Genomic DNA, 27,045 nt, shown 5'->3' on the forward strand with positions numbered 1-27,045 from the left:
TGTGTGTTGTGCGTGTTTGTCCATGTTTTGGTTGTCGTATGTGAGCGGGTTTGTTCCTCCCTGCGTGGAGGTATGTTCATTAAGATACCTACGAGTAAAGTACGTTTTTCGAGTAGCTCTGTGTCCTGCGCCTGACTTCGTCCTACCGCATTACACTGACGCCTTGACAACTATGAATTCGGCAGTACATGGCCGGACGAACGAAGTCTCGGACATACACTACCAGTCAAAAGTTTGGACACACCTACTCATTCAAGGGTTTTTCTTTATTTTTACTATTTGCTACATTGTAGAATAATAGTGAAGACATCAAAACTATGAAATAACACATATGGAATCATGTAGTAACCAAACAAGTGTTAAACAAATCAAGACATATTTTATATTTGAGATTCTTCAAAGTAGCCACCTTTTGCCTTGATGACAGCTTTGCACACTCTTGGCATTCTCTCAACCAGTTCCATGAGGTAGTCACCTGGAATCCATTTCAATTAACAGGTGTGCCTTGTGGAATGTCTTTCCTTCTTAATGCGTTTGAGCCAATCAGTTGTTGTGACAAGGTAGGGGTGGTATACAGACGATAGCCCTATTTGGTAATGGTGGTGGATATTTTAAATACTATCAAATGAGGAGAGACAAACTTATCACACAAGTCAGAGTTATACTTAAACTAAATCTTTATTCAAATAACTTATCGATAAGGGAGCTGGTCGCAATACCCACACAACCAAGTGGATATAGTAAGAGCCCAACGGACAGGAAATGCTGACGTCTCATACAGTGGACCTAAAAATGCTTGGTCATGGCTGGTTCCACCCCTCCCCGGCAGATCAGGAGCTACCTTGTTTTCTTCTTGTGGCTATGTGTATCGGGTCATAGCACACAAACAAGTGATAATGTTAGTTCCGTTACTACTCATATCTCCACACAGCTGTGCCCTTGGAAGATAGTAAAAGACAGGACCTTTTATATTCCCCAGCACAAGGTGCACCTGTGTAATGATCATGCAGTTTTATTAGCTTCTTCTACAGTGCATTCTGAAAATATTCAGACCCCTTGACTTTTTCCTCATTTTGTTATGTTACAGCCTTATTCTAAAATGGATTAAATAGTTTTTCCCCCCCTCATCAATCTACACACAATACCCCATAATGACAAAGCAGAAACAGGTTACATTACATTTACATAAGTATTCAGACCCTTTACTCAGTACTTTGTTGAAGCACCTTTGGCAGCGATTGCAGCCTTGAGTCTTCTTGGGTATGATGCTATAAGCTTGGCACACCTGTATTTGGGGGAGTTTCTCCCATTCTTCTCAAGCTCTGTCAGGTTGGATGGGGAGCGTCGCTGCAGAGCTATTTTCAGGTCTCTCCAGAGATGTTAGATGTGGTTCAAGTCCAGGCTCTGGCTGGGCCACTCAAGGACATTCAGAGACTTGTCCCGAAGCCACTCCTGCGTTGTCTTGGCTGTGTTCTTAGCGTTGTTGTCCTGTTGGAAGGTGAACCTTCGCCCCAGCAATCCAGGTTATTTGTTGATTGATGAACATCCCATACCACCATATGTTCATGAGTTGCTTACATTGTTGAGTGTTCATAATGTTTCGCCCTTACTAGTAGGCCTACAGTAGTAGCTAGTAGCTAGTAAAGTTCAGTTAATCAGTGCGCTATAGTTTCAGGACCACGGGCTGACAGTTTAGTTTCATTTCGGGCTGACAGTTTAGTTTCATTTCAGTACCATGGACAGCGCCCTAACCCACAGAGGCCGGTTTTGCTATTCGTATGTGTAGGCTACAGTAGTATAGTAAAGGTCGGTTTTATTAACGGGCTATAGATGGGTTAGCTGACAAGGGCTATAGATGGGTTAGCTGACAAGGTCACGAAAATGATGTGCTGGCTTCCATGGGGCAGAAGTCAGCGTGTTGTTGTGTTTCTGGAAGGCCAGATTGTTAGCCATATTGACAAGAAACTGCCATGTGGGGAATGAATCTTAAGTGGCTCGTTTCAGCTGGTATGATATTGTTCTTGATACCATGTCTTGTTTTGAGGTGTTTTGACAGATTTCATGTCAATGCTAATATGGCTAAAATGTGCTAGCTAGCGCACCAACAACTGTTACGATGTAAATATTGGAGAAAAAACATAGCTGGCATGGTGTTAACAATCTGTTTTGCCTCATAGTTGTGCACTTTTCGGTTTTGTTGCTGTCACACCCTGGCTCTGGGACTCTATATGTTGAGCCAGGGTGTGGATAGTCTATATGTTGTATTTCTGTGTTGGCCAGAGTGGTTCCCAATCAGAGGCAACGAGTGTCAGCTGTGGCGGGTTGTCTCTGATTGGGAGCCATATTTATAGAGGCTATTTTCCCACAAATGTTGTGGGATCTTGTTTCAAGTCTGTTTATGTTCGACCGTGAACTGTCACGCATCGTTTGTGGTTTTGATTGTGTCTCGAATTAAAGAGTATGTTTGCCTGCAACGCTGCGCCTTGGTCCTCATCTTTGGTAGACGATCGTGACAGAAGATCCCACCTCGACTGGATCAAGCAGCGTGACGAGGAGAGAGGATGGACCTGGGAGGAGATGAGTGCGAGTCTGGCAAGAGGGATGGAGGCCTTGGCCACGGGTAGGAGTGAAGCCCATACATTTTTTAGGGGGGGGCTAACGCCGTGGACGACGGGGCAGCAGGAGGCCGCCAGGTTACGGGAGTCACTGGTCACCAGGGGGAAGGAGGATGTAGAGGCACGGCGAGAGGTACTGGCGTGTGTTGCCAGTCCGGTCCGGCCTGTTCCTGATCCCCACGTAGGGCCAGTGGTGTGTGTTCCCAGTACGGTCTGGCCTGTTCCTGCCACTCGCACCAAGTCAGTGGTGCGCTTCGTCAGCCCGGCACGGCCCGTTCCTGCTCCCCGCACCAAGTCAGTGGTGCGCGTCGTCAGCCCGGTCCGGCCCATTCCTGCTTCCCGCACCAAGTCAGTGGTGCGTTTCGTCAGCCCAGTCCGGCCTGTTCCTACTCCACGCACCAAGCCAGGGGTGCGCATCGTCAGCCCGGTCCGGCCCGTTCCTACTCCACGCACCAAGCCAGGGGTGCGCATCGTCAGCCCGGTCCGGCCCGTTCCTACTCCACGCACCAAGCCAGGGGTGCGTGTCGTCAGTCCCGCACAACCCGTGCCTGGGTCACCGGTGCCTGGTAAGGTACCGGTCAGCTGCTCCACACCGGAGCCTAAGCGGTCCGCTTCAACGATGTCCGCTCCAGCCAGCGGGGCCAGACCGGACCAGGGGCGCCACGGGGGGATGGTGGAAGGGTGGTGGTCAAGCCCGGAGCCGGAACCGCCTCCGAGGAGGAATGCCCACCCAGCCCTCCCCTGGTTTGTGTACGTTTAGGCGCGGTCGCAGTCCGCGCCTTTAGGGGGGGGTACTGTCACACCCTGGCTCTGGGACTCTATATGTTGAGCCAGGGTGTGGATAGTCTATATGTTGTATTTCTGTGTTGGCCAGAGTGGTTCCCAATCAGAGGCAACGAGTGTCAGCTGTGGCGGGTTGTCTCTGATTGGGAGCCATATTTATAGAGGCTATTTTCCCACAAATGTTGTGGGATCTTGTTTCAAGTCTGTTTATGTTCGACCGTGAACTGTCACGCATCGTTTGTGGTTTTGATTGTGTCTCGAATTAAAGAGTATGTTTGCCTGCAACGCTGCGCCTTGGTCCTCATCTTTGGTAGACGATCGTGACAGAAGATCCCACCTCGACTGGATCAAGCAGCGTGACGAGGAGAGAGGATGGACCTGGGAGGAGATGAGTGCGAGTCTGGCAAGAGGGATGGAGGCCTTGGCCACGGGTAGGAGTGAAGCCCATACATTTTTTAGGGGGGGGCTAACGCCGTGGACGACGGGGCAGCAGGAGGCCGCCAGGTTACGGGAGTCACTGGTCACCAGGGGGAAGGAGGATGTAGAGGCACGGCGAGAGGTACTGGCGTGTGTTGCCAGTCCGGTCCGGCCTGTTCCTGATCCCCACGTAGGGCCAGTGGTGTGTGTTCCCAGTACGGTCTGGCCTGTTCCTGCCACTCGCACCAAGTCAGTGGTGCGCTTCGTCAGCCCGGCACGGCCCGTTCCTGCTCCCCGCACCAAGTCAGTGGTGCGCATCGTCAGCCCGGTCCGGCCCATTCCTGCTTCCCGCACCAAGTCAGTGGTGCGTTTCGTCAGCCCAGTCCGGCCTGTTCCTACTCCACGCACCAAGCCAGGGGTGCGCATCGTCAGCCCGGTCCGGCCCGTTCCTACTCCACGCACCAAGCCAGGGGTGCGCATCGTCAGCCCGGTCCGGCCCGTTCCTACTCCACGCACCAAGCCAGGGGTGCGTGTCGTCAGTCCCGCACAACCCGTGCCTGGGTCACCGGTGCCTGGTAAGGTACCGGTCAGCTGCTCCACACCGGAGCCTAAGCGGTCCGCTTCAACGATGTCCGCTCCAGCCAGCGGGGCCAGACCGGACCAGGGGCGCCACGGGGGGATGGTGGAAGGGTGGTGGTCAAGCCCGGAGCCGGAACCGCCTCCGAGGAGGAATGCCCACCCAGCCCTCCCCTGGTTTGTGTACGTTTAGGCGCGGTCGCAGTCCGCGCCTTTAGGGGGGGGTACTGTCACACCCTGGCTCTGGGACTCTATATGTTGAGCCAGGGTGTGGATAGTCTATATGTTGTATTTCTGTGTTGGCCAGAGTGGTTCCCAATCAGAGGCAACGAGTGTCAGCTGTGGCGGGTTGTCTCTGATTGGGAGCCATATTTATAGAGGCTATTTTCCCACAAATGTTGTGGGATCTTGTTTCAAGTCTGTTTATGTTCGACCGTGAACTGTCACGCATCGTTTGTGGTTTTGATTGTGTCTCGAATTAAAGAGTATGTTTGCCTGCAACGCTGCGCCTTGGTCCTCATCTTTGGTAGACGATCGTGACAGTTGCTAAACAACCAACCCAGTTTTGGTACTGTCCATTTCTAGCTTATTTTTGGACACAGATCCAGGAATGGCTAAAGGATTGCAATATTTGGGTGATCTAAAAAGTCAGAATCAATCGATCAATAATATAATAATACTTTTAGCAAAAATGTTTATATTCAATTTATGATCTGTAGAAACAATGAGAATAGAAAGGTTCAGACCTTTTGTAAAACATCACAGTACAGTTGAAAAATATATGGCAAATAGAAATCCAATATGGATGGTGTTAAGAGATAGATGGGAGGTGTTGAATGGAGCTGAAGGATGGGACTAATAACAACAACTAATAACAACAAGATAACTAATGTAAAGCATACTGTGTCCATAATAAGTATACAGTGGGGAAAACAAGTATTTAGTCAGCCACCAATTGTGCAAGTTCTCCCACTTAAAAAGATGAGAGAGGCCTGTAATTTTCATCATAGGTACACGTCAACTATGACAGACAAAATGAGAAAAACAAATCCAGAAAATCACATTGTAGGATTTTTAATGAATTTATTTGCAAATTATGGTGGAAAATAAGTATTTGGTCAATTACAAAAGTTTCTCAATACTTTGTTATATACCCTTTGTTGGCAATGACACAGGTCAAACGTTTTCTGTAAGTCTTCACAAGGTTTTCACACACTGTTGCTGGTATTTTGGCCCATTCCTCCATGCAGATCTCCTCTAGAGCAGTGATGTTTTGGGGCTGTCACTGGGCAACACGGACTTTCAACTCCCTCCAAAGATTTTCTATGGGGTTGAGATCTGGAGACTGGCTAGGCCACTCCAGGACCTTGAAATGCTTCTTATGAAGCCACTCCTTCGTTGCCCGGGCGGTGTGTCTGGGATCATTGTCATGCTGAAAGACCCAGCCACGTTTCATCTTCAATGCCCTTGCTCATGGAAGGAGGTTTTCACTCAAAATCTCACGATACATGGCCCCATTCATTCTTTCCTTTACACGGATCAGTCGTCCTGGTCCCTTTGCAGAAAAACAGCCCCAAAGCATGATGTTTCCACCCCCATGCTTCACAGTAGGTATGGTGCTCTTTGGATGCAACTCAGCATTCTTTGTCCTCCAAACACGACGAGTTGAGTTTTTACCAAAAAGTTCTATTTTGGTTTCATCTGACCATATGACATTCTCCCAATCCTCTTCTGGATCATCCAAATGCACTCTAGCAAACTTCAGACGGGCCTGGACATGTACTGGCTTAAGCAGGGGGACACGTCTAGCACTGCAGGATTTGAGTCGCTGGCGGCGTAGTGTGTTACTGATGGTAGGCTTTGTTACTTTGGTCCCAGCTCTCTGCAGGTCATTCACTAGGTCCCCCCGTGTGGTTCTGGGATTTTTGCTCACCGTTCTTGTGATCATTTTGACCCCACGGGGTGAGATCTTGCATGGAGCCCCAGATCGAGGGAGATTATCAGTGGTCTTGTATGTCTTCCATTTCCTAATAATTGCTCCCACAGTTGATTTCTTCAAACCAAGCTGCTTACCTATTGCAGATTCAGTCTTCCCAGCCTGGTGCAGGTCTACAATTTTGTTTCTGGTGTCCTTTGACAGCTCTTTGGTCTTGGCCATAGTGGAGTTTGGAGTGTGACTGTTTGTGGATGTGGACAGGTGTCTTTTATACTGATAACAAGTTCAAACAGGTGCCATTAATACAGGTAACGAGTGGAGGACAGAGGAGCCTCTTAAAGAAGAAGTTACAGGTCTGTGAGAGCCAGAAATCTTGCTTGTTTGTAGGTGACCAAATACAAATACAGCCCCAAAACATCACTGCTCTAGAGGAGATCTGCATGGAGGAATGGGCCAAAATACCAGCAACAGTGTGTGAAAACCTTGTGAAGACTTACAGAAAACGTTTGACCTGTGTCATTGCCAACAAAGGGTATATAACAAAGTATTGAGAAACTTTTGTTATTGACCAAATACTTATATCCACCATAATTTGCAAATAAATTCATTAAAAATCCTACAATGTGATTTTCTGGATTTGTTTTTCTCATTTTGTCTGTCATAGTTGACGTGTACCTATGATGAAAATTACAGGCCTCTCTCATCTTTTTAAGTGGGAGAACTTGCACAATTGGTGGCTGACTAAATACTTTTTTCCCCCACTGTATAGGTTATAGGTTGAGAGCTTTTGTGAAAGAGCACAGTTAGAAAAAGATGACAAACCAGATGGACATCATGAAAATGATCGGAGGAAGTTCAGGAGTAAAAACAAACCAAATATAATTATTGTAGAATTTGACTGTGTCCATAAAATGTATGTAGTATGTATGGGCTGGAAGTAGAGGCCTAAGTGTTGTTGTTCACTAGTTTACTCCAATTGGGGAGGGGGTGGTGGTGGGGTTGGAAAGTAATGAAGGGAAATATAATTTTTAAAAGGATAAAAAAAAAAAAAATTAATAATAATAAAACATTTATATACTTTCAGTACCCAGCAGACAGAAGTTTGATTCAGCACCATGGACAGCGGCTTAAACCATAGCGCGCCACATGCAGTATTAGCAAGTAAGTTTGCTTTATACTGTAGATCTACTAGTTTCAGGACCCACAGACTGACAGTTTAGTGTCATCACCCAGGACAGCTGCCTAACCCACAGCACAGTGCGCCTACCTACGTCACCTCTCACTGTCTGTAGGGTTAGAAAACGTCGAAATATTTCACTTTAAAGTGCAGATAGTGCTGCAGACATATACGCTTCTGCAATATCACATTCTGGTCTGTCTCCTATCTAATATCCCTATAATTCCTTGTAGCAAGGGCAGCTCGATCACAGTAATTAGGAGTGTGCAATCTGCATACATAAACGCCTTAGCCTAATTAAATCCATTGGAGCACGAGCAAAAGTGAGGGTGACTAACGTTGTTTCTCATTAGCATATTGATAAAAGCAAAATCTATTTTACAGTTTGCCTCTTACTGTTAAGATTCTTTCGTAATGATGCGCGCCTGCCTGCATGTCCACGCGCGTGTGCAGGTCCTTATAGTCCCTGTGGGTATCTGCCATTCATCTGCTATTAATCTTGTGATGTGACAACGAAGAAAGCTAAATAAAAGGCATGACTAGTGAATATCGAACCGAGGTTTGCATTGTGTGAGTTGGCCTATTCCTTTGTATAGTCCTACGAATACAAATCTCTAATCAGCAAAGCGTGAGCTGAATGATTAAAGTGACACTCATATTTCTCACACGTTTATAGCGTCGACCTAAGGGCACTGAATTGCCACAGATACTTTATTTACAGTGACATCATAGAATAGCTTACAATATCTTACAGATTCACTCACTGGCGCATAGCTATATATTCGTTGCAAATCCCACATGGGCCCCTAGCTCGCAGTGCCTCGCACCTTTGATTCTCTCCTTTGCGCTGCAAGAGCTCCGAAATAACCGACAGTGCGTCACTGCACCGCAACGGTGCCAATAATACCATCAGATAACCCACCAGGTGCGGATATCGATGGCACTCAAATAACGCTATTACAGTGTCAGAGTCTAATCATTTCAGTGTGCTGAAATTCAATGGTCCTTATACCAAAACTAGGTGAATAGGACACTTCTTCTCAAGGAGTAACAGGGCGGCGTTGAAGGAATATGTGCGGGAGGGGTGCGCACTGTTCAGTGCGAGAGAACGACAGCAGAGAGGAAGACAGGGTCGAGAGATAGCGCATGTGTGATTCCGCTCTCTCTCCATGCAGGCAGCCCACCATTGGTGAGCTCCCCCCATCTTGTGTGTATAACGTCTCTACCACCGGACAGCCGTACCAGCGTCCGCGGGCACTGCGGGGGAAAATTCAACCCAGAATGGATTGCTAATGAACGGAGAGTCTCTTTTTCTTTTAGTCTTGTTTTTCCCCAGACTGTCATCCTCCTCGATGTCTCTTATAAGTTTTTAACCAAAACAAAATGTGGATTTCTTGTGACCAGTTTTTATTGATATTTACTGGCTTTTGGGGACTCACAATGGGTGCTTTCCCGAGCAGTGTTCAGATCGGTAAGTGTACATTAGTGCTTGCCAATCAAAAGGGCATGGAAAGAGCCACTGGGTTATGAAGCGTGAACAAGAGCTTGTTTTTCATCATAGCGTGTGTAACAGTGTTAAGAAATGCGTGTTCGTCATTCATGTCACATAACATTGTGACATTGCAAAGTAGAATTGACTGATAATTAAAAAGTGCCGACACAAACCTATTCCTACATGACCATTTTTATGTGTTCCTAGCTGATTCGATGTTTTTTCTAATGTGCACAGGGCAAATATGCACTCATAACTGTTCCAGTGCGTTCTTCAGCAGCCCGTGTTCTTTCAAAGCACCACTGCAGCAGTAGCCTAGCCTAGTGCTCTGTGCAGTGATTGGATACTTCGCATGGTTGGAGCGAATGGATCAGCAGTGGGAATTCTCTCAAAGTGTGTATCCCTGCTGCAGAGTGCACACTCGTCCCTGTTACATTCAGAAGACTCCGTTCCCCTTTTGCATAAACCTGTTTGTCATAGTCATACCGTTTCATATGTGGTTGGCTGGTTGGTTTCTTTGTAACTGAGAGAAGTGCGGTTATTCAAGATAGGGCCTATCTCTATCCAAACCCAGCTAAAGCACTGACTGTCTGTAGCCTAAAAGCCGCGCCGTGGTGAGATCTCTGGATCTCTGCTACTACCAAGTGCCCCCTGCCTTTTAGCCTTTAACCGTAAATACACCGCCTTCATTTCATTGCTAAGCTGACCGAACAGGCTGATTTATAGCCCGTCCGAACGAATCATGCTGACCGCAAATAAATGCCAACGCGGGGTCTTATGATCTCTCTCTGTCGACTAGTAATGTTGAACTTAATACATGTTTGGGGTGTTTTAAAAGGGATATTCCAATGGATCACATTCAGGCTTGGTGGGCATTTTAAGATTTCCAGGCAGGGTCCTTTGGGAGGGAAAATGTGTTAAGGTCATTGGCTGTGTCTCTTGTTTTTCCATCAAAAGCATTTTCTACATGCGCAGTGTCAGAGACCCCATTGACCAGTCCTCTCTCTCTCTCTCTCTCTCTCTCTCTCTCTCTCTCTCTCTCTCTCTCTCTCTCTCTCTCTCTCTCTCTCTCTCTGTGTGTGTGTGTGTGCAGGCGGCCTGTTCATCAGAAACACGGATCAGGAATACACAGCGTTTCGCCTGGCCATCTTCCTGCACAATACCAGCCCCAACGCGTCTGAGGCCCCTTTCAACCTGGTGCCTCATGTGGACAACATCGAGACGGCCAACAGCTTCGCTGTCACCAACGCCTGTGAGTACAAACACACTAGGTACACACTGGTTAAATCAAGGTTGTTTCCACGCTCAATGGGAATTGGCTTTATCTCAGGGGTCTCAAACTGGTGGCATGCGGGTCAGATGTGGCCCAATTTAATGTTTTAATAGCTATCTTTCTCATTTGACCAGTCAAGTCAAACCCGGGTTGGGATGCCAGGGTGTTGGCATAAGACAGTTGTTTCCATTGTTGGACAGTGATTAAAGACGATAAAAGCCCAGTTTGGGGTGTATGGAAGGATGTTTGTGATTAGAATTGTCTTATGGCATGAGACAGGTTGACCTCAACCATTGTGAGACGATAGTGGTATGTTACTGTATGCTACGGTGAGAGTGTGAGAAGATGGTGTGTGTGTGCCTTTTCTCTTTCTCTGGCACAAACACGTGCACATGCATGCATGGATAGATACACACACACACACACACACACACACACACACACACACACACACACACACACACACACACACACACACACACACACACAAACACACACACACTTATAAAAAGGATGTATTGATGGAAATGGACTTGAGCTGGCTATACAGAGGCTTGCAAAAGTATTCACCCCCCTTGGCATTTTTCCTATTTTGTTGCCTTACAACCTGGAATTAAAATGGATTTTTGAGGGGTTTGTATCATTTGATTTACACAACATGCCTACCACTTTGAAGATGCAAAATATGTTTTATTGTGAAACAAACAACAAATGAGACCAAAAAAAAGAAAACTTGAGTGTGCATAACTATTCACCCCCACAAAGTCAATACTTTATAGAGCCACATTTTGCAGCAATTACAGCTGCAAGTCTCTTGGGGTATGTCTCTATAAACTTGGCACATCTAGCCACTGGGATTTTTGCCCATTCTTCAAGGCAAAACTGCTCCAGCTCCTTCAAGTTGGATGGGTTCCGCTGGTGTACAGCAATCTTTATGTCATACCACAGATTCTCAATTGGATTGAGGTCTGGGCTTTGACTAGGCCATTCCAAGACATTTAAATGTTTCCCCTTAAACCACTCGAGTGTTGCTTTAGCAGTATGCTTAGGGTCATTGTCCTGATGGAAGGTGAACCTACTTTCCAGTCTCAAATCTGGACTGAAACAGGTTTCCCTCAAGAATTTCCCTGTATTTAGCGCCATCCATCATTCCTTCAATTCTGACCAGTTTCCCAGTCCCTGCCGATGAAAAACATCCCCACAGCATGATGCTGCCACCACCATGCTTCACTGTGGTGATGGTGTTCTCGGGGTGATGAGAGGTGTTGGGTTTGTGCCAGACTTAGCGTTTTCCTTGATGGCCAAAAAGCTCAATTTTAGTCTCATCTGACCAGAGTACCAATCTTCCATATGTTTGGGGAGTCTCCCACATTTTTCTTTTCTTTAAGCAATGCCTTTTTTCTGGCCACTCTTCCGCAAAGCCCAGCTCTGTGGAGTGTACGGCTTAAAGTGGTCCTATGGACAGATACTCCAATCTCTGCTGTGGAGCTTTGCAGCTCCTTCAGGGTTATCTTTGGTCTCTTTGTTGCCTCTCTGATTAATTCCCTCCTTGCCTGGTCTGTGAGTTTTGGTGGGCAGCCCTCTCTTGGCAGGTTGGTTGTGGTGCCATATTCTTAAAAAAAAATTATAATGGATTTAATGGTGCTCCGTGGGATGTTTAAAGTTTCGGATATTTTTTATAACCCAACCCTGATCTGTACTTCTCCACAACTTTGTCCCTGACCTGTTTGGAGAGCTCCTTGGACATCATGGTGCCGCTTGCTTGTTGGTGCCCCTTGCTTAGTGGTGTTGCAGACTCTGGGGCCTTTCAGAACAGGTGTACATATACTGAGATCATGTGACAGATCATGTGACACTTAGATTGCACACAGGTGGACTTTATTTAACTAATTATGTTTCTTCCGAAGGTAATTGGTTGCACCAGATCTTATTTAGGGGCTTCGTAGCAAAGGGGGTGAATACATATGCATGCACCACTTTTCCGTTATTTATTTTGTAGATTTCTTTTTCATTTCACTTCACCAATTTGGACTATTTTGTGTATGTCCATTACATGAAATCCAAATAAAAATAAATTTAAATTACAGGTTGTAATGCAACAAAATTGAATACTTTTGCAAGGCACTGTATGTCCCCCCATGAACATTGCAGCATGACAGGACACTCCCTGGATTACTCACAGCCTCAACTCAGTGTTTGTGTGTGTGTGTGTGTGTGTGTGTGTGTGTGAGAGAGAGAGAGAGACAGACTGTGATCCCAGGCAGTCTATCCTTGCATACATTCGAGCATGTACACACGCGCACGCACACACACATCCCAGCTAGCACATAACATTCTGAGAATCATATGTTTCTAAGAGCTTGGTGAGTGTGTGGTTGTCCTATGGTAATTTAGCATACAACCATCCCTCAACATTCTGAGAATGGTGCAGGATAGTTGCTTGGCGTTGGAACATTCTCACCACATTTAAGGAACTTGAAAGAAAAAGTTATTTCCTTTGTATTTCATTACTTTAACAGAAAGTTTCCTAAAAGTTCAAATATGGTTACATTTAATTTCACTTTTGGTTATGTTTTAGGAACGTTCTCCAACTGGTTTGACATTGGAAATGTTCTCATATAGTTCAGAGAACGTTAAGAAATACATTTCTTCTGTGGGGATTTCAGTACTTCAGCATAATGTACTAATCGTACTATTTGTGACATAAATTGAGTATGTAGTATGCTTATTGATCATAGTAATGGATATAGTTAGTATGCCAAAAGTTCCCGGATGTCGTACTAAATTCGCCAAATACGAAGTATACAAGCAGTGGACACTATTTTCGTTCTTTTAGGGCCCATAGTGCAATTATTCCGAAAATGGGCGTGGCTTCACAATGTTTTCAGATTTGAAGAAAATGACGGAAAATATGCAACCGAAGTCTGACGACAGCGGACACAAATTCATTTTTTAAACTAATTATGGCAAATGTTAAGAAAATGTTGAGCAATGTAATAAAGTAATGACTTTTCAAAAAAAGTTACGTTACACGTTATGTTGGCTGACAATTTGTTAGCTACGCTATCCTTACGAACCGCATAGCATTACAGTAGTATGTACCGGTATGTTAGCTACTGTTAGTTACCTAACGTTAGTTGGCTACTAATACATCGAACTTGCCAGGCAGTATATTAACTATAATCTAACTAACTACCCAAAGTTTATTGACTTGATTATTCATGTCATTTTTAGCTAAGTGGTATAGTCATTGTGCGTTCTCAATGGACATTGTTAATTCTGGCTATCTACTCCGATTTCAGAGCGCTCTCCTCTGAGTGTGCCAGAGCGCAGAATAACGGATGAATTTATGAACGCTCAACACCTGTTGAATATGTCCAGTGTCAGCAAACGTCGGCAAAAAAAAGCGTAATTAAATTGTTGCCAGCAGCACAGTTACAGTCACCAATGCTCTGAATAACTTGAAAACAGCCTAACCAGCTCTGCTAGGGCAAGTAAAATGGTCAGAGTGAGGTGTTCTCTCATTTGTGTGTGGAAGTAGCTAGCAAGCTAGCCAACGTTAGCCAGTTAGCTTGGGTGCTTGACTGCTCGGATCAACCCTACTCCTCAGCCAGAGCGTTCAGTGTGCGCTCCAGATTGAATTGACAAACACACCCGAAATCATAAAATGTCTAGCTAGTCATTTGTTATGCTAACAAGCTAGGAAAAGGTTGCAGAACAACAGCATCAACTTCCGGTAGACAGGCGAAGCGCTAGTACGCTCAACTGAAAGGATACAGTTTGTTTATAGTATACTAAAATGAACAATTAGTATATAGTATGTAGTATATACTCATTAAGTATGTAGTATACAGTATGTTAGTATGGGTATTCGAACACAGCTTCTCTCTCCTCTATCTTGTTAAGTTTGTTCAGGTGTGTTGCCCACACCTGATTGGCCACACCTGATCTTAATGAGTGCTTGTTTCCTTTTAAATGAGGTCTGTTTGAATAGACTAAAATGAACAGCTTTGTATGCGTAATAAAACACTGCTCACCAATGTTCCCTATCATTTGTGGGGGTACTGAGCTAATTTTAGGTCTTGTGAGCAGAAACCTGAACGTTGTGTAACTTACGTTGCGCATTTACAGTGAACACTGAGACTGTACCCTTACAGTTTTAGACAGTAGCCAATAGGCTATTGTGGCTATTTGAGCATAATGTAGGCCTACCAACAAAACCAATGGAGAAAATCCTATAACATTTTCACATGGAAATAGCTTTTGTTTTCTATAATATAGCCTACAGTAGCCTCTATGTGGTGTTCGGTGGTGATTTTAGCATGTCAATCTTGGTGGTGGAATTTTCTTTTGGGGGGGATGCATGCCAGCATAGCCACTACACAACACAACACTAAACGATACATTAATTGCACTATAACGGTGACAAACGGTGCCCACAAACTGTTAGGGTCGACATAAAGCTGTCCCAACAGCAGAGTCCCAACAGCAGTCCCAACACCTTACCACTGCTACAGCTGGCTATCAGCGGAGCCTTGTCTGGCAGCGAAACAGTTCATTCAGCCTCATTTACTGCCTTTTAAAAAAACATAGCTGATATGGCTGACTTGGTTAAAGAAATGTGGTTTCTACTGACAATTGAGATGTACAAACTATGGCATAAGGGGACGACAAGCGGATAAGAGGCAATCCGTCAATTATTTTCCCAGTCGGAGCTTGTTTATTCCCAACTTCCCAGTTGTCTTGAACTCACTGGAAGTCAAGTTTTCACAGTTCCGAGTTAACAGTTGTTTTGAACGCGGCACAAATCATGCTTCATTGACAGCATTGCCAATATTGAATGTTTTTCATTTTAAACTTGGAAAAGAGCCCCTTAATCCCAGATTTGGGACCACACAGACACTCCACTGAATAGCAGGCTAGGGATTGCTTTGCAATGCTTGTAGTTAGCCACTGTCACTGATTCCTTCCAAACCACTCATTGTTGAATTAGCGATTTCCAACTTATGTCCAATGGCCGATGAGCACCAATATGTTTTATCTATAATTTCTCTTCCTTATTTCTCTTCATATGTCAAGGATTAAAATGGATTTGCCGGTAGATTGTCGACTTGATTCATGATGATGACTGCTAGCTAAGATTTTGAAAGTAAGATGTTGACATGATCAGTCCAATCAAAGCTACTCTACATATAATGTGATTTGACGTCATTTTATCTGTGGCCAATGACCTTGAGCCTTCATGGAAGGGCACTTCTAATGTAACTCTATGGCAGGACCCAAAGGGCTAGAATTTTCTATGTCTACCCTTCCTAAGGACAGACTTGGCGGTGACGTAGTGTCCCCATGAGTGACAGAACACTGAGCCAATCACGGTGCAACGCTCCTATTTTCTGCTGGCTTGCCCCACCACCACAGAAAGCACTGAGCTAGGCTGAAACATTTTGGAGCTGCCTTACTCAAGAAAACAAAAAAGTGACCATGTTTGTTTGCGCCTTCATTAACTCATTGATATATATATATTTTTTTTTTACATGGTTTGCAAACTGATATGTGACATGTATTAATGCCAAAATAACATGCAAAACAGGCTCTGTCTCACCTGCCCTGAATGACGGGTCGCCACTGGTGGTGTTCAATGCAGGCCTACATTGCATGAGACTTTTAAAAACATTTTTACATTATGAAGGGCTTGACATTAATTAATTATTTTTTACTTGGTCTGTAACACCATGGGCCAAATAGGTGACTGTAAATTGCATTGTCTTGTGGTGTATGATGCAAGAAGCCACTTTACAAAATAAAATTAATTATTATTACCATACAGAGAATTAGACAATGTAGGCTAAACCTCTGCCTATTGTCTTATTTGCATATTCCAACCTGTCTCAAAACACAACACTGCCCCTTTAATTAAGACATAAGCTTTTTACCTGACTAGCTTTTCAAAGACAGCTTGAAATGTAGCCAACATGTTTTGTTGGAAGCAGTAACTCCCAATTGCTGACCTATACTTATCTATAACTGGGCTAATAACTCGCTAACTAGCAAAGAATATCAACAAATTATCTGAGATTATCTGAAAAGCGCATTCACTCACGGGGGATTGAAAGACCGCTTGTGGGCTACCCCCACCAATAGAATTCTACTCAGTTGCGTTCTGGCTCTGCCTACAACAAAATCATAGACTCAATCTTGCAAAGTTTGATTTGTTTTGGTTTGTTGCATTGAAAAGGGGCTGATATTATGTTGATTCCATCACAGAAAAAACGTTGGTCTATATAATGCAGACTAATAGGGCGAACTCAGTGAAGTTCAATCTCTTGTGTCTCTGAGTGGCATGGCATTTATTTTGCGCAGCAGTCCTGGAGGAGGTGCGCGTCCGCGCATGTGCGCAGTTTAGAGGGAACATTGCTGCTCACCCCTCCTTCCATGGATAGAGAATGCCTTGTCACAATAAAAAAAAATAATTGTTTGCATGATTAATGCCTAAGGAAACAACTTTCCATGTGTCCTATTTGTGTTTGGGGTTCAAAAAAGTAAATCCAAAATAAGCTAGCGGTGTTATTGATGACAGAGGGTTATCCTGTCTTGCCCCCGGTTACTGCGGCAGTCTGGCACTGGACGTGACTTCACCTACTCTGCTTTAGTACACACACACACACACACACACACCATTCTCTCCACAGTCAGGCCTTTATTCCCCTCATCCTCAGCTGGGTTGTCTCCCTTAGTTAAATCTACAATATGTAACTTTTTGGGCAACCCGACCAAATTCACATAGAAATGTGTGTTAAAGGTCTGTTATTCTCATTGAAAGCAAGTATAAGAAGCAATAGATCTGTTCTATGTGCGCTATTTCTATGCCTCAGTTCTTAAGTTTAGTTTTTTGCGTCTTTCTTTCAGTTTTGAACACCAGCTTCAAACAGCTGAAAATACAATATTTTTGGTTATTGAAAATATATTTCACAGTGGTTTAAATGGTACAATTATTCTCTTCACTCTGAGTGCTTGTTTTGTCACATAAACTGAAATTAGGAATTTTAGCAACCAGGAAATGGCGGAGCGCTTCCTGCATATTGCACCTTTAAGGTAAATGTCTGCACATGCTCAGTCTGTCTCTCCTCTCCTGTTGGGGGTTTGTATATTGCCATAGTATAGTATAGTATAGTACTGTATAGCCTCAACGGTTAGCGTCACACAGTAGAGTGACATCACATTGAGCGTTGGTAAACAATTAATCTATTCCATTCGGTCTTAAGTTGAAAATGGATGCATCACAGCCAGTGTTGGTGTCACATTGAGTCGTGTCACGTACTATAATTGCATCAAGTTGAGGGTTGTTGCATGGAATTGCATATTATGGCATATCACATTGAGTGGAGCGTATCAATTTGTTGCATTCTTACCAGCCCCCCATGGTTAACATTCTGTGCTATAGTCTTTGGCTGCATCCCAAATGGCACCCTATTCTAATAGTGCACTACTTTATGTTACCAGGGCTCATAGGGGTCTAGTCAAAAGTAATGCACTACGTAAGGCAGGTGGCTGCCGTTTTACAGCCCTCTAACCAATTGTACTATTATGTGTGTTTTTCCGCGTTATTTGTAATTTATTTTGTACATAATGTTTCTGCCATCGTCTCTTATAACCAAAAAGAGCTTCTGGATATCAGGACAGCGATTAGTCACCTCGTATTGGACAAATAATTTTTCTTCAACGAGGTGGCCGCGAAGGATATCCTACAGACACCCGACAAGGCCCAAATCCCTGTCATTCGCATGAGGAAGAGACGGAGATATCGTGGACGTAGGTCGGGGTGCCTTGTAAGGATCCGACGGCGAGCGAGTAAACTGCCGCTCCCATCAATCCTATTAGCCAATCTTCAATCATTGGAAAATAAATTGGATGACCTATGATTACGGTTATCCTACCAACGGGACATTAAAAACTGTAATATCTTATGTTTCACCGAGTCGTGGCTGAACGACGACATGGATAACATACAGCTAGCGGGCTATACGCTACATCGGCAGGATAGAACGGCTGACTCCGGTAAGAAAAGGGGTGGTGGTCTGTGTATATTTGTAAACAACAGCTGGTGCACAAAATCAAATACTAAGGAAGTCTCAAGGTTTTGCTCGCCTGAGGTAGAGTATCTTATGATAAGCTGTAGACCACACTATTTACCAAGAGAGTTTTCATCTATATTTTTCATAGCTGTCTATTTACCACCACAAACCAATGCGGGCATTAAGATTGCACTGAATGAGCTGTATAAGGCCATAAGTCAACAGGAAAACGCTCATCCAGAGGCAGCACTCCTAGTGGCCGGGGACTTTAATGCAGGGAAACTTAAATCCATTCTACCTCATTTCTACCAGCATGTTAAATGTGTAACCAGAGGAAAAAAAACTCTAGACCACCTTTACTCCACACACAGAGACGCATACAAAGCTCTCCCTCGCCCTCCAATGGGCAAATCTGACCATAACTCTATCCTCCTGATTCCTGCTTATAAGCAAAAACTAAAGCAGGAAGCACCAGTGACTCGGTTAATAAAAAAGTGGTCAGATGACGCAGGTGCTAAGCTACAGGACTGTTTTGCTAGCACAGACTGGAACATGTTCCGGGATTCTTCAGATAGCATTGAGGAGTACACCACATCAGTCACTGGCTTCATCAATAAGTGCATCGATGATGTCGTCCCCACAGTGACCGTACGTACCCCAACCAGAAGCCATGGATTACAGGAAAGATCCGCACTGAGCTAAAGGGTAGAGCTGCCGCTTTCAAGGAGCGGGACTCTAACCCAGACGCTTATAAGAAATCCCGCTATGCCCTCCGACGAACCATCAAACAGGCAAAGAGTCAATACAGGACTAAGATTGAATCGTACTACACCGGCTCTGACGCTCGTCGGATGTGGCAGGGCTTGAAAACTATTACAGACTACAAAGGGAAGCACAGCCGCGAGCTTCCCAGTGACACAAGCCTACCAGACGAGCTAAGCCACTTCTATGCTCGCTTCGAGGCAAGCAACACTGAAGCATGCATGAGAGCACCAGCTGTTCCGGATGACTATGTGATCACGCTCTCCGTAGCCGATGTGAGTAAGACTTTTAAGCAGGTCAACATTCACAAGGCCGCAGGGCCAGATGGATTACCAGGACGTGTACTCCGAGCATGTGCTGACCAACTGGCAAGAGTCTTCACTGACATTTTCAACATGTCCCTGACTGAGTCTGTAATACCAACATGTTTCAAGCAGACCACCATAGTCCCCGTGCCCAAGGACACTAAGATAACCTGCCTAAATGACTACCGACCCGTAGCACTGACGTCTGTAGCCATGAAGTGCTTTGAAAGGCTGGTCATGGCTCACATCAACACCATTATCCCAGAAACTCTAGACCCACTCCAATTTGCATACCGCCCCAACAGATCCACAGATGATGCAATCTCTATTGCACTCCACACTGCCCTTTCCCACCTGGACAAGAGGAACACCTACGTGAGAATGCTATTCATTGACTACAGCTCAGCATTCAACACCATAGTGCCCTCAAAGCTCATCACTAATCTAAGGATCCTGGGACTAAACACCTCCCTCTGCAACTGGATCCTGGACTTCCTGACGGGCCGCCCCCAGGTGGTAAGGGTAGGTAACAACACATCTGCCACACTGATCCTCAACACGTGGGCCCCTCAGGGGTGCGTGCTCAGTCCCCTCCTGTACTCCCTGTTCACCCATGACTGCATGGCCAGGCACGACTCCAACACCATCATTAAGTTTGCCGACGACACAACAGTGGTAGGCCTGATCACCGACAACGATGAGACAGCCTATAGGGAGGAGGTCAGAGACCTGGCCGTGTGGTTCCAGGATAACAACCTCTCCCTCAACGTGACCAAGACAAAGGAGATGATTGTGGACTACAGGAAAAAAAAGAGGACTGAGCACGCCCCCATTCTCATCGACAGCGCTGTAGTGGAACAGGTTGAGAGCTTCAAGTTCCTTGGTGTCCACATCACCAACGAACTATCATGGTCCAAACACACCAAGACAGTCGTGAAGAGGGCACGACAAAGCCTATTCCCCCTCAGGAGACTGAAAAGATTCGGCATTGGTCCTCAGATCCTCAAAAAATTCTACAGCTGCACCATCGAGAGCATCCTGACTGGTTGCATCACCGCTTGGTATGGCAACTGCTTGGCCTCCGACCACAAGGCACTACAGAGGGTAGTGCGTACGGCCCAGTACATCACTGGGGCCAATCTTCCTGCCATCCAGGACCTCTATACCAGGCGGTGTCAGAGGAAGGCCCTCAAAATTGTCAAAGACTCCAGCCACCCTATTCATAGACTGTTCTCTCTGCTACCGCACGGCAAGCGGTACCGGAGTGCCAAGTCTAGGTCCAAAAGACTTCTCAACAGCTTCTACCCCCAAGCCATAAGACTCCTGAACAGCTAATCATGGCTACCCGGACTATTTGCACTGCCCCCCCACCCCATCTTTTTACGCTGCTGCTACTCTGTTAATTATTTATGCATAGTCACTTTAACTCTACCTACATGTACATATTACTTCAACTACCTCAACTAGCCGGTGCCCCCGCACATTGACTCTGCACCGGTACCCCCCTGTATATATAGCCTCCCTACTGTTATTTTATTTTACTTCTGCTCTTTTTTTCTCAACACTTTTTTGTTGTTGTTTTATTTTACTTTTTTATTTAAAATAAATGCACTGTTGATTAAGGGCTGTAAGTAAGCATTTCACTGTAAAGTCTGAACCTGTTGTATTCCGCGCATGTGGCCAATAAAATTTGATTTGATTTGATTTGAACTCGCTCCTGGGGCCTCCCCGGGGTGCACATTTTGGTTTGTGCCCTAGCACTACACAGCTGATTCAAATAATGAAAGCTTGATAATGAGTTGGTTATTTTAATCAGCTGTTTAGTGCTAGGGCACAAAACAAAATGGGGGGGCCCAAGGACAGAGTTTAGGAAACCCTGATGTAGGGAATAGGGTGCTATTTGTGATGCAGAATTTGTATTTCATTTCCATCCAACATGCTCAATTCCCCAATCTCCCATTCACCATTTTATAATTGCACCAAGTTGATTTAATTATATCCCCAATGCCCAGGTTTCATATTGAATGTTCATCTGCTATCTGCGGCAAAGCTATGATACATTTTTTATGGCTGTGTGTGTACCGACTTCTACGTTCCATGCTATCCCCAATACCCATGGTTCATATTGGACGTTCATCTATTCTGTTCCATCCATTCTCTATTGCTGTGCACTGCAAAGTCAATTTCTCTCTTCCGTCAATCCCCCATGTCTCATACCAGCATTTTATGTTCCCCTACCAACTAAAGGCTATGTGCCATCCCTTCTCTATTGCTGTGTGTGTAGCAGCAACACCCAATCCATGTCTCATAATTGGTGTTCATCTACTATAAACTATACAGTATGTTCCATTCTCTTTTGCTACTGTGCAGCAGCAAGCACAATCTCATTTCTCTCACTTTCCCCAATACCCATGTTTCATATTTGGTGTGTTAGTGGTTTGTTGCTCTCTGGTTCTCTGGTGAGCAATATTTCTCTCAGCTGTGTTTGGCCCCAGATCGGGTACCCAGGATGGATGATTTGGCTTCTGATGATCCCTCTCGCCCTCGAGGATTTCGGTGCGATATTCGAAAATCGATGGCTAAATTAAGCAGAGAATGAAGAGTTGTGTCTGAGACCTGTGCCTGTGTGTGTGTGTGTATTAACTTGTGCATGTGTCTTCACGCTTGTGTGTACACATGCGTGTGTGCTTGTGTGTGTATGTTTTTTTTGTGTGTGTGTTTTGCATGTGTGTGTATGTGAGTGATGCTTGGAGACACAGAGAGGGGTGCTGTGACCTTCAGGACATGCTGGCTGGCTGAAGAGTAGCAGTAGTGCGTTCACTGGACCATGGCTCTCTCTCTGTGGTTCAACATCATTACTTTCCAACCCACCAGCATTCATTCTCACATTGCCCTGCAGTGGTGTACAGTAAGGTTATGTCCCAAATGACATTATTCCCTACATAGTGCACTACTTTTGACCAGGCCACATAGGGCTTTGGTCAAAAGTAGTGCACTATGTAGGGAATAGGGTGCCATTTGGGACACAACCTAATAGTACCAAGTCATGGGAGCTCTTGAACTGCCTTCCTACAGTATGAGTATGCTATATGTATTGTATACTGTATATACGTAATATAATCTCCTGAATGTGTTACTGTTCCTTTTAGTCATCATTAGTAAGAATGATTGAACAGCCATTGTTAGTGTGTTTTTGACATGTATACCTCTGATTTCCATGGCATTGTCACCTGGAAGAGAAACAGGTTCAGACTTTTCCAGTAAGGTGGTTTCAAAACTAGACGCAAGAACGTTATTCTAATGGAATTTTGTCTACTGATAAAACAATGTTTTTTTAGCAACCAGAAAAAATAATGTTTTTAACTGGTTGTAATCTGGTTGATATCTCATGTTTCTACAACCAGAAAATGAGTTTACAACCTGAAAATTACATTATTATGAAGTCCCATGCCCGTTTTTGCCCACTGATTTATGGCTTGAGGTAGAGCCAAACCATTTTTCCTCCTGAAGTTTAGTGTGAAAATCTCCCACCCGGAAGATAAGAGAATTCCGATTCCCTTTCCTCACAGGCTAATGGCTGCCTGGCACACAGGAAGTCAGTGGGCAACCATTGATTTGCAGAGCCAAATCAGACCAGAATTACATGACCAAATCAATGTGGCTCAAATAGCTGAGGGGCAGGAGAGACTCTGAGATCGAATGAGACCAGATCTGCTGAGCTGGCTCTCTCTCTCTCTCTCTCTCTCTCTCTCTCTCTCTCTCTCTCTCTCTCTCTCTCTTCTCTCTCTCTCTCTCTCTCTCTCTTTCTCTCTCTCTCTCTCTCTCTCTCTCTCTCTCTCTCTCACTCTTTCTTTCATCCCCCTTTTCTTTCCATCTTTTAACTCTCTCCTCTAACCTTAGTGTTGGTTCAAGGACATATGTTTCCAAAGAGAGAAAGAGAGAGAGACTGAGAGATGGACTTATTTGTGGGGAAGATGACCCCATTCAACGAATCCTGTTTGTGACAGTCTACAAAGCTGACAAGGATAGTTGCTGTGATGATGAGAATGGATGCTGTTATATGCTAGTATTATAATTGGTTATCATTCTTTCTGCAGCTGAAACCATATATAAACCCAGGCAGACCTAGGGCTGTGGCGGTCATGACGTTTTGTCAGCCGGTTATTGTCATGCAAAAGTCAGTAATTTACTGTAAATTAACATAAACATGTTTAGCATCTCCAGGCCTCCAGGCATACAAGCCTCTGATGTACATCTTTGGAAAATCTACATTTAAAAAAGTTTAATAAATCAATTTAATATACACCATCACAATAAATCCATTATTTATTTTAGTCAGGTCTAAAGGAATATTATGATATGAAGAAAATGTATTTCAGAAGAACAAAATATGTGTTTGCCTACTGTAGGCCTATGCTATCTGGCTATGCTCCATGCCATAGGTTTTATCCAGGCTCTGCTGTAGCCGGCCGCAACCGGGAGACCAATGGGGCGGCGCACAATTGGCCCAGCGTCGTCCAGGGTAGGGGAGGGAATGGCCGGCAGGGAGGTAGCTCAGTTGGTAGAGCATGGCGTTTGCAACGCCAGGGTTGTGGGTTCGATTCCCACGGGGGGCCAGTATGAAAAAAATAAAAATAATAATAATGTATGCACTAACTGTAAGTCGCTCTGGATAAGAGCGTCTGCTAAATGACGTATATGTAAATGTTGTAGGCTTGTTCATTTAGCTGACAAAATATGCATATACTGTAAGTCCCGTTCCATTATTTTATTTTATATTATTTTATAGTAAGAAGAATATAATTGAACTGAGCTGAATAAATAGAAAGGATATTTGTCCCATTACAGAGCAAGTACGCTTATGAAGTGGATATGTTGAGCTTAAAAGTGATCATTTGAAACAGCTCCTATATGCTATATTTTGAGTTATTTGGCAACTTTAGTTGTGAATGATACAAACCTTAGAATGTCTTAGAAATCAAAACATATATGGGCTACATGGTGTGACTATAGGCTATTGATGATTTGAGAAAGTAACAAAAAAAGCTTGCGCTCTGTTCCTTGACTCAGGCTGCACAGCTGTTCTCCCAACAAGTGATCAAATGTTCACCCATCAGACTATTCTCAAGTTAATCTTGTCTTTAATAATATGTACAATTTGTTTCGATATCGAATGGCCCATTTATCAAATGGGCAGGAACAGGGCAGGGGAAAAAGACGTGTCATCTGTATGCACTCAAATAGCGAATGGAGGCCGCAAGCTTTTCCGCCTGTCTGTTTTGTAGGCTACTTTGGTTTCATAGCGGAGCTGTGCTTAATACCAGCAGCTGAGAAATAAATTTAAGAACAACTTATTTCACTCCACACATCAAACACTGTTTGAGGAGCATGCTCTCGCTGACCGACAGGTGATATTCCACCCAAACTCGGTATGCCGTGGGCTCTCCAACCTTGTTCCTGCAGCTACCCAGTGCTGAATTTGGGAAACCAAGTGAAATCCGTTTGGGAACATCGACAGTAACATGTTTTCGCAACGGAACATATTTCACTAAACTGTTGACAACCCGTCTGCGCGCTCAAGAAAGGATTAAAGGAGAGAGAGGAGGAGATGGAAACTCATGGTGGTGAGATATTCTGTATAGCTAAAGGTAACGTGTCACCAAATTCATTATGAAAATAAATAAAAAATCCCTATTACTAGGCTATTAAAAATCAAATACAAATTCAATAATTGTAGGCTGTAAGCCACCTTGCACAATCAATGAACCATGCAACAGCATTCCCTAGGGCTATACGTTCTCTCCCAGACTCATGGATAGAACATTTGGAGTGTAGCATATGGTAACCAGTCCATCCAGTATGCATAATAATACAGTCCACACTCAAAGGTGATTGCTAGAATTTGTTTAATTTTGGAGTATAGGCTAGACCAGTTATGTACCAAAGACATCTTAAATCAGTTTTATTTTATGTTTTTCTGCCATGCCTAATATGCTGTAGGCTATGTATTGTATAACCGCACAATCATATAATTTTAATTAAGGTAATGTTTTCGGGCTTGGGCTCATAAGCCTATAAATAAACTCTAATATGGTCCCATGGACATTTACTGCGGTGATGACTCATGACTGCAGGTGTGGCAGTAATATGGTCACCACAACAGCCCTAGGCAGACCTTTCATATCAAAAGGACAATGGGAACAGGACATATCGGAACCAGTACCGCAAAGTATAATACTGATCGAGACGGCCCGATAGTGTGAAATGGGCAATTTTGGAGTTCTCTCCATGAAGAGATTTCTTTCCAAAACACCGACATTGACCGTGATTTATTGAACAAGAGGAGGATTTTGTGAGGAAGAAGAAGAAGGATGAGGGTTAGAGATTGAAGAGGTTAAATCCACCTCCAACATATTGCGCTGCTGCCCTGTGCCGCTCCCCTTATTGACACAGTGACATGTTAATCTCTGATGACTCATTGATATTCTGCATGGCAATCTGACTCAGTCTCCTCCACAACAAGTATGTCTGTGCGTGTGTGTGTTTGTGTGTGTTTACACAAAAAAAATACTTGGTTAAAAACAACCCAATTTGTGTTATTTGGTAACCCAGCACTGGTAATTATTGGACAGAACACATGCTGGGTTTTTTGACCCAGCCAGTTGGGTTCCCAAGTGGCACAAACTGGTTGAATCAACGTTGTTTCCACTTAATTTCAATGAAATTACGTTGAACCAATGTGAATTGACTTCTGTGCCCAGTGGGTTGAATTAATAACCCAACATGTTGTTTTGTTGGGATTACCCAAACATGTTAATTTAACCATCAATTGGGTATGTTTTACTTACATGCTGGGTTGACCTAGCAGCTGTGTATTTTTTTATGTAAGCCTCTGGTTATTTTCAGGAGGCATGGCGTATTAGGGGTGTGGTTTTCAGACAGATCTTATTGGCCACCGGTGAAGAGTAAATATAATTCCTGTTCATCATGTTAAGTTTTCCTTTCATTTTACACATTCTTCTAGAATACTAAGATTCATTATTACATATTGTAATGCATGTTGGCATTTATTGTCATGAATCTTGCCGTGGAGGCAGCTCTGCAGTGTGGTCACTAGCTGGCACAGCCACAAAGTCATACAATCTTAAACCTTAACCCTAACCTTAACCACACTGTGTGTGTGTAAGGGCCCAATTCAATCCTTATTGCAGAAGTTCAGCACCATGGCGCAATTTAAATTTGAAGGCAATGTTCCTGCGTTCATGGAGACTGTATTCAGGGCTGGCTCTAGCCTTTTGGGGTCCCTAAGCAAGATTTGGTTGGATTTGGCAATTTTATAACACATTTCATGCAATTCTACTCATCTTTCCATGGGGCAGAGAGACATCTTTGCTGTTTTAATGCAAGATTTCTGCAGTTCTACACATTTTGCCATGGGGCGGAGAGAAAATGTTGAAATGTTATAACACATTTCAGGCAGTTCTACTCATCTTGCACCTTGGGTATTCTACTATTCTAAATCTCAACAGTAAGCTGAGACCCCGACTGATTTCCTAAAAAAAGAATACATATACACTACCATTCAAAAGTTTGGGGTCACTTAGAAATGAACTTGTTTTCCCAAAAAAAAATACATG

General features: G+C 44.2%; 1 protein-coding gene across 1 annotated transcript in view; it reads left to right on the forward strand.

Moving 5' to 3' along the window:
- Positions 1-8,887: 8,887 nt before the first annotated feature.
- The window catches only part of LOC311135926 (glutamate receptor 4), a gene marked incomplete at both ends in the record, with an annotated part of 219,263 nt that continues 201,105 nt past the window's right edge, over positions 8,888-27,045 (forward strand). The window contains 2 exons of the mRNA XM_084169955.1: positions 8,888-8,975; positions 10,090-10,248. Of these exons, the coding sequence (XP_084026081.1) occupies positions 8,888-8,975; positions 10,090-10,248 (247 nt within the window). The remainder of the gene's footprint in view (positions 8,976-10,089; positions 10,249-27,045) is intronic.

Source organism: Coregonus lavaretus (genome assembly GCF_964263955.1).
Source record: "Coregonus lavaretus genome assembly, chromosome: 10".
In the NCBI taxonomy this organism is placed as follows: domain Eukaryota; kingdom Metazoa; phylum Chordata; class Actinopteri; order Salmoniformes; family Salmonidae; genus Coregonus; species Coregonus lavaretus.